At 39.1% G+C, this 8,290-nt stretch overlaps 1 protein-coding gene across 1 annotated transcript in view; it reads left to right on the plus strand.

The window, feature by feature from the left end:
• Positions 1-4,462: 4,462 nt before the first annotated feature.
• The window catches only part of Pmar_PMAR015935 (hypothetical protein), a gene marked incomplete at both ends in the record, with an annotated part of 4,697 nt that continues 869 nt past the window's right edge, over positions 4,463-8,290 (plus strand). The window contains 6 exons of the mRNA XM_002776654.1: positions 4,463-4,489; positions 5,228-5,318; positions 5,798-5,869; positions 6,622-6,702; positions 7,474-7,616; positions 7,672-7,756. Coding sequence (XP_002776700.1) covers positions 4,463-4,489; positions 5,228-5,318; positions 5,798-5,869; positions 6,622-6,702; positions 7,474-7,616; positions 7,672-7,756 — 499 coding nt within the window. The remainder of the gene's footprint in view (positions 4,490-5,227; positions 5,319-5,797; positions 5,870-6,621; positions 6,703-7,473; positions 7,617-7,671; positions 7,757-8,290) is intronic.

Genomic DNA, 8,290 nt, shown 5'->3' on the forward strand with positions numbered 1-8,290 from the left:
GCTCAGCTGAGTTTGTGAGTTTGTGAGTTTGTGAATTTGTATACGGGTTGAAATGTACACGAAATACGAATTTCATAGCGGGGGTTTCGATCTGTCACGCGTGTTTCTTTTGTGTAGTTTTCTACTCTGGTTGTTATATGCGGAGTAGAAGTTGTAACATGAAGTATAACGAAGTTACATCATGGAAATTCCCACTGGAATTCGCGCAGAGCTCCTCGGAGATTTTGATTTTTTTCTTTACTATTTAAATTCTTTGATATCAATGGTCTATTTTGATGTTATGTTTTTTTATATTTTTCTACGTTGGTCATTGTATGTAGTTCGTAGAAAAATCTGAAAAATGTCTGCCTGAATAAATGATGTTCAATCAGGTGCGCTTCGGGTCGTTAGTTGGTGTACCAACTCCTGTGAATACTGCGCTTGTTACTATGCTTGCTAACATGCGATCTGATGCTCATACGATGGCTGTGAAGACTTCCTTAGTGGAGAAAGTTGTTGGAGAGGGAAAGCATGTGAAGCAAGCTAAAACGGTGAGTTTGAAGTGCACTGTGGATGAGGGACGTTTTTGGTGTTCAGAAGGGCACTCAGTGAAGGAGTGTTATATTTTTCCACTGGCGTTAAAAGGTTAGTTCGATTGTACAGTCTTGACGTATTTTTGCCTTACGTCATCATATTCTCGACACTTGCCCGACTGCACTGTGTTGTGTTTAGTGTGTTACAGAGGTCAACTGGGTATAGGATGTGTGATGTTTATGGTAGCGTCACTCGAGGTTCTTCCGACGGAGTAGATCAACCGGAAAAGTTGTGTAAAACGAAGGTCAATTTGTAACTAACGACTCGGATGGTCGGGATGCTCTGCTAGCAATGAAGCCGTCGAGGGTGCGGAACACTTCAACAGAAGTTTGTCCATCGATCGCGCTGCTGTCAAGTCTTCAATGACAATATGGTTTGGGTTTGTAACAGGTCAATAAATGACATGGGTTACTTGGCGATTTCCTCTATACTAGTAGAGTTTCTTCACCCTAGTGATATGAAAAGCACATCTCACTACTACTGTATATCACCATGAAAATCGCGTTCTTCAGCGAGTTTTACGCCACTTCACGTAAAACGGGTAGTTGTGATAAAATTCCGGGGTTGTTGTTAGCGGAGTGGTATTATCATTTTTGCACCATGCAGAAGGAATTAATACCATAAGGTTCGCATTCGAAGAGTGCGAGAAAACTTATTTTTTGAAAATAGAGCCGCTCTTGTTATTGAACATTGGTGTTTCACCCGTGATATGAAAAACTCTAGGGAGAAACATTTTTTACAATTCACTCTACGGAGAAAAATTGTGTTGGCGGTCGCGAAGACATATACGTCTTGAATTTATATGAAGTATTATGCCACTTCACGTTAAATGGATGAAACTCCAATATAATCGTTCTGCGAGAGTTTATATGAAAATTTCGAGTTGATGTGAGCAGTAGCTGAGGAGGTTGTTCTTCAAGTTGCGCAGACTGATTCTGCATCGCCTACCTCGCCCTGTTGAACTACTGCTACTGTTGCGTAAAACGCGTAAAACGCGTAAAACACGTGTATTACGCGTTATTCACTGCTCACATGCGTTTTTTTTTCGCGAAGTTAAATGTGTTTCTCACTAGTGATTTCCATATCACGAGTGAAACTCCAATGATTTCTGCTAGAGATGGTGTGATCGATTTAGTACCGGATCTGAATCGAGAAACTTCAGCATGGGGAGTAGCAGAGGAAACAGGCGGGCTAGCTGAAAACGAAATAATAAGTAATCAATATTGGAGTTTCACAACTACCCGTTTTACGCGAAGTGGCGTAAAACTCGGTGAAAACGCGATATTCGCACTATTCAGTAGTCGTGAAATATGTTTTTCACTAGTGTTTTTTGCCATATCACTAGGGTGGAGAAACTCCAGTATACACATTGCTGGATTTGGAATATATTTTCGCTTTCCTCAGTTGAAGATCTCGGGAGTTTCCACGCTCATTCGAGAAATTCGTGTGAAAGTGTGCATAAACCAATAAGAAATTCCCAAAATTTCCTCCCAGAATTTTCGTTTTCTCACCAACACACGTAGTTGACCATGTGCATATTTTCCCACGCTGTTGATATACGATAGGACTTGAATATTGTGAAAATCGCTTATTAATAAAAGTGCAATACAGAATTTTCATATTGTCACCAATTCACATAGATAGTTGCGATCAGGAACGACTCAAGCTGTTATGGTGGTCAATACGGGAAGTAAAATGAGAGGAAATAGGAAATATTTGAACACTATAGAGAAAATTCAATTACAACAATGGAGCCATGTAAAGCAAGGCGTGCACAAGCTATTTCAAGAACAGGGAAATCGAGGTAGTTATTGTATAATATGTCGCATATCACCAATAAGAATTCCTCAAGATTGTCATCATGTGCAGAATTTCCAATACTGTATCTCATCACAATCGTGTGGGAAATTATGCGCATTGGTGAGAGCAATTAAGTTGTAGAAAATAACATTGATTTTTGCGCGTTTCTTGTATGGAGTTTCTTGACCCGTGATATGGAAAACATCTTTTACATTTCACTTACTCCCGAAAAACGCATGTGAGCAGGGAATAACGCGTAAAACACGTGGTATGTGTTCACTGATGAGGGGTGTGTATTTGTTCCGGTGTATTTGCCCACTATTTTTAATTCACTTCATATCGCATTTTTCGCCACTTCGCGTGAAACTCAAGTATGAATCGATCAATGGTAGATACAACTCCCATGGCGTCGCTTCTCAAGAGCTTACAGATGCTGTAAGCCTTTGGTTGCCATCTTCATCGCAAGGACAATTCAGATATTACCGATTGTTCCGTTTTGAGCCTGGCAGTGTATGGAACCGTTTTGAGAATGCTCCCATGCCAGCTCAACTGTGTAGGGTGTGTCCAGACCCAACGTAAGGAGGTGATGGAAGGTTGATTTTAGTATTATATGATGGAGTTCTAAGGGCGGCCCTAGTGATATGAAAAATATATTTCCCGACTACTGCATATCACCGCGAATATCGCCTAGTTTTTCACGGAGTATTCCGACGCCACTTCACGTAAAACGGGTAGTTGTGAAACTCCAAATATATTTCTTTCACTTTATTTATTGGATTGTAGTTGGAATAGTTTCGCGTGAAGTGGTGTAATACTCCATGTGAAAAACGCGATATGAAGTGGCGAATTGAAAACACTTGGCGAATTACACCGGACAAATCATCCCGTATCACGTGTTTTACGCGTAATTCATTGCTCATTTCTTGCTTCATTGCTCACGTTTTTCGCGAATTGAAGTGTGAAATTTGTTGCTCATATCACGGATGGACAACATTCTGTTATTTTATTTGATATACTAGTCTGAATGATATGTTATTTATTCACTTCAATGCGATAATGTTCAATCGAGATTCACATACGAATTCGGGGAAATGTGTACAGAAACCAACAAGAATTTCCTCGAAATGCTCATCTTGTCATAAACGCATGTAGTTGACCATGTGCGCATTTTCCCCAATATATTGTGATATTTTTGAGTGGGAAAATTATTCAAAATTGTTTTGAGTTTATATAGTTTCTTTTTAGACCGGATCACCTCAGAAGAGTTTGTCATACTGCGCGACGAAGTGAGTTGAACGAATGCGCGAGAATTCGAAAATCGGTTGCCACCTCAGGCACGACCGAAAGAATTGTTTTCCATTACCTCAGTTATCAATCTGGCACTGTTACATGTATGGACCTGTTTTGTATCTTATCACTGGGGCACGTTTTGAATCTTTATCTACACGTGCTTTTCGACAGAAGTATCGTTTTGGGGGTGATTTTCATGTGGTGAATATTACATATAATATTTGTATTACAGTTATATTTCTTACTTATCATATTAGCGTATGAGCTCATATCGAACGTATGTAAATGTATACGGATTCAGCATTGCACAGTGTGCACTCTTATAACGCGTGATACGCGCGATATTTCCACGTCTAAAATACATCACGTTTTTTACGGCTTATTCATCGCTCACATACGCATTTCGCGAAGTGAGATAGTGTTTTTCGTATCACCATGTTTTTGAAAAGACTAGCTATTATATTAGAGTTTGGGGCAATAAGTTAAAATCAGCCGGTAAAAGATTGAAAAAAGGTATTTTTTTTTCAAAAAAAGTGGTTGAATGACTAAAAATTCTGGGAAAATGTTAAATTGACCTGGAAATGCCTCCTAGTCTTGGAGGCACTTTGATAGTCTTGGGGGAAAGGGACGATCACATGATGACTATGGCATTAGCTGATAACAGCAGATCTTACCTGTTTTCAGATCCTAACTCTGATAAGGTTCATGGTCATTCCTTACCAATGTATAATCAAGTGAGTTGTTGCAAATGCGATTGTCTATTATCTCAATTATGACTACGATGTAGACATTTGCAACAATGTGGGTTGATGAGAATATGAAAATTGTGAGAAAATTCTCATCGGTTCAACGCTAGTTTTTCATATGAATGTGTATAATCAGTCAAGACACTCCTAGACTTGGTTGAGGAAAGCGACCGCATGTCTGCCCGCCAACACTGCTAATGTGAAGTGTTTTAGTTCATTTTCTCCGAGTGTAAATACGAATCGTTTTCGTCGTATGAGAAGTATATCATCTTGTTGACTTACAGCGAGATTTTCATAATTTGACATTAATGTTGCTGAAGATAAATTTTCCACGGGCTTTGCAATTTTTCGTCGAGACTTTTGCATTCTCCCGAATAGGAATATATACGTAATTTTTTTCTCCATACCGTTTCTAGTGATTAGAATAGAATCTTATTTTCGAAAAAAAGGGAGAAATAATCGGAAAAAATGGAAATATCATAAGAATAAAACGATTACCTCATTTTTCCTGCCATTCGCTTTGGTCATCTATATATCGTGTTTACTAATTCTGCTATAAATTCTTTTCCTGAATTCTCACGGTCTTGTTTCCATCAGTGTACACCCTTTTATGTTCCCAGCGGAACGCAGTGTTGGAGGAATATATGTTCGTTTTCCTCATCAGCTGAGCTCAGGAGTTTACATATGAATTCGAGTAGAAGTGTAATACAAAAACCAATAAGAACTTCCTCAGAAATTTCACATTGTCACCAACACACCTTAATATTTTCCAGCCTTGGATTTGAATTCTTATTCTTCATTTTCTATATTTTCTTCAGGCACTGGACGAATGCTCTCCAATCAACATTCATAAACTCATCGGTTGGCTCGGCAAACCGGCTGTTTACATTTTCGACTGTGATCGCGCTGGTGGGCGAAATTAAATTTGTCGAAATTTTACTAAAGTTTTTTCAGGTTCTTACATTGATGCGTTTCATGAAGTTGGCTTGTTTTCCTCGAATGCCGTGGAAAAAAGCGAAATTTTCATATTGGCTAGTTGTGGTCGAGATGAAACGAACCCGCATCTCGGTAACAGTTACGGTATAGGGTTGTTTTATGCAGTCATGGTCAACTAGATGTGTTGAGAAAAATTCTCATGGTTTTTGGTAAAATTCTACCCAAATTTGTAAATAAACTTTTATGAAAGCGAACATATATTCCTCCAACGCTGAGATTTTTGAATTTCGAAATGAATTACCTGAAATATGCACATGTTCAACTACACGTGTTGGTGATGACAATATGAAAATTCTGTATTACACTTCTACTCGAATTCATATGTAAATTCCTGAGCTTAGCTGATGAGGAAGGCGAAGATATATTCCTACTCCGTAGTTGTTTGTTGTCAGGGTCGAAGCTCCCGTCCCAAATACTCACAGCGTGTTTGACGGCGCCATTGAAAACAGCATTACAATTCTTATGTAGGGGTCATTATTTCATAATGTGGCAGATAAGAAAACAAATATAATGGAGTTTCACCCTAGTGATATGAAAAACACTAGTGAAAAACAGATTTCACGACTACTGCATAGCGCGAATATCGCGTTTTCCACCGAGTTTTACGCCACTTCACGTAAAACGGGTAGTTGTGAAACTCCAATGAGTATAAATGTGCATCTATACTATTATATCGTACTTTGACAATGGGATGTTATCTTTTTTTAGTAGGTTTGTCTAGTAGTACTCCGTTCTTTAGATATTTAAATACTCCATATATTACTAGCGTTCCACAGCCCGTTTTACGCGAAGTGGCGTAAAACTCGGTGATATTCGCGGTGATATGCAGTAGTCGCGGAATATTTTTTCACTAGAGTTTTCCATATCACTAGGGTGAAGGAACTCCATCATATTTCTCATCTATCGCAGGCTCGGGATTTTACGGTCCTCTCTCGAAGTGTCTGCTAGGCTTCGACCAAGATAATGACAGTGTCAAATTGGAGGCTATTCTCAGCAAACTTGGGGAGTTCACCGTCGGAGACGGTTCGTGCTGAAGTGCTGTGTTGTGGTAACAGATGTTATTTTAGATGGAAATGAAGTGGAGAATTCGAGTGAATTCAGACAGTTGAATTCTGTATTTACCAGTATTATGAATTCCATAGCGTGGAGTTCCCTTCCTGCTGGTGGTTTGCGAAAATTTGAAATTTTTTCGGGTAAATTTTTGTATTTTTTTCAGATACATATGAGATTTTATTTCGAAAAGATGTCGTTCTGGCTTCACTGTTTCGCAACTATTTGTTGGCTCAGAGACTAATTTGTGAGTGTTTGTCTTAGAGGGCTTTTGATATGGAGAAATGGAAATTGTATTTTTTGTATTGATCGTTGGTTCGATCCCCGGGACGGGCATTCTTCGAGCAATGTTTGCTAAAAAAATACAGGATATAGAAAAAAATATATAATGGAGTTTCACAACCCATTTTGCATGAAATGGTATGTTAGTGAAAAACGCAATGTTCGCGGTGATATGCAATAGTCGTGAAATAGATTTTTTACTAGTGTTTTTCATATCACTAGGGTCAAGAAACTCCAATATATCGCAAAAAAATCGTGAAAATATCATAAATTTTCAATACAGAGTTTCCTCAAAAGCAATTTCGTACTTTTTCGCAGAATGCATGAACTGCACTCTTCCGAATGGTATGTGTTTGGAGAGCTCAACTGGTGTAGTTGTAGGGAAATCGTTGAACGAAATAACGCAGAGAGAACGCGCGCATTTTTTTATACACAATAAAATTTCCACGGTGATGTGAGAAACTTTAGTGAAAAAAATATCTCATATTTCACACGTTTTACGTGAAGCGGTGTAATACTCCATGTGTTAAACGCGATATGAAGTGGCGAATTGAAAACACTTTACGAATCACCCCGTATCACATGAAAAACACATACCGCGTGTTATTCATTGCTCACATACGTTTTTCGCGAGTAAGTAAGATGTGAAATTTGTTTTTCATATCACGGGTGAAACTCTGGTTCGCAAAAAAAGTGGAATTTTCCAAACGCCAGACGAATGCCATTTTGTCCTCAGCTCTGGTCGGTCTAACGAGCGTATCAATGCCCGAGTTGCCCGACTGTAGTCATCACTCCTTATGGGAGACGTGGGAACTCGTGATGGAAGCCTCAGTACTGCGTGTAGTGCAAGGCGAGCGAAATAGCCTGCTGACTTCACAGGTGGGGCGCGCGAGATTTTTTCGAATCCGTTGTTGATTCGACGAATTATCGGCAGATACGGGGAACTGATCCTGTGAGAGAGTTCTTTAGAGACCAGCTGAGAGCGTTTAGTGTTTGGTTGCGGAGAAAACACAATTCAGGTGGGAATACGCACATGGTCAACTACATGTGTTGGTGACGATATGAAAATTCTTATTGGTTTTTGTACACGAATTCGAGGAATGAGTAAAGCGAAGATATATTCCTCCAACACTGAGGGTCTGAGTTTCGAAATTAGTTTCCTGAATGATATAGGCGGAAATTATGCGCACGGTCAAGTACATGTGTTGGTGATGACAATGTTAAAATTATTGTTGGTTTTTGTAATACACTTCTACCCGAGTTCGTATGTAAACTCCTGAGCTGAGCTGATGAGAAAAGCGAACATATATTCCTACTACTCCAACATTGCAGTTTCACACGTGATATAAAAACACTAGTGAAAAAACATTTCACCGCGAATATCGCGTTTTTCACGGAGTTTTGCGACGCCACTTGACGTAAAACGGGTAGTTGTGAAACTCCATTGAGTACTTATTTCTGCATAGTTGAGATTAGTTTGTATATTGTTGTTGTCAGTGGAGGAAATCGATACGGAAAACTGCAGAATTCCGCGAGAACTTCCGATTTTACTA

Source organism: Perkinsus marinus (assembly GCF_000006405.1).
Source record: "Perkinsus marinus ATCC 50983 genomic scaffold scf_1104296953072, whole genome shotgun sequence".
NCBI classification, from domain to species: domain Eukaryota; phylum Perkinsozoa; order Perkinsida; family Perkinsidae; genus Perkinsus; species Perkinsus marinus.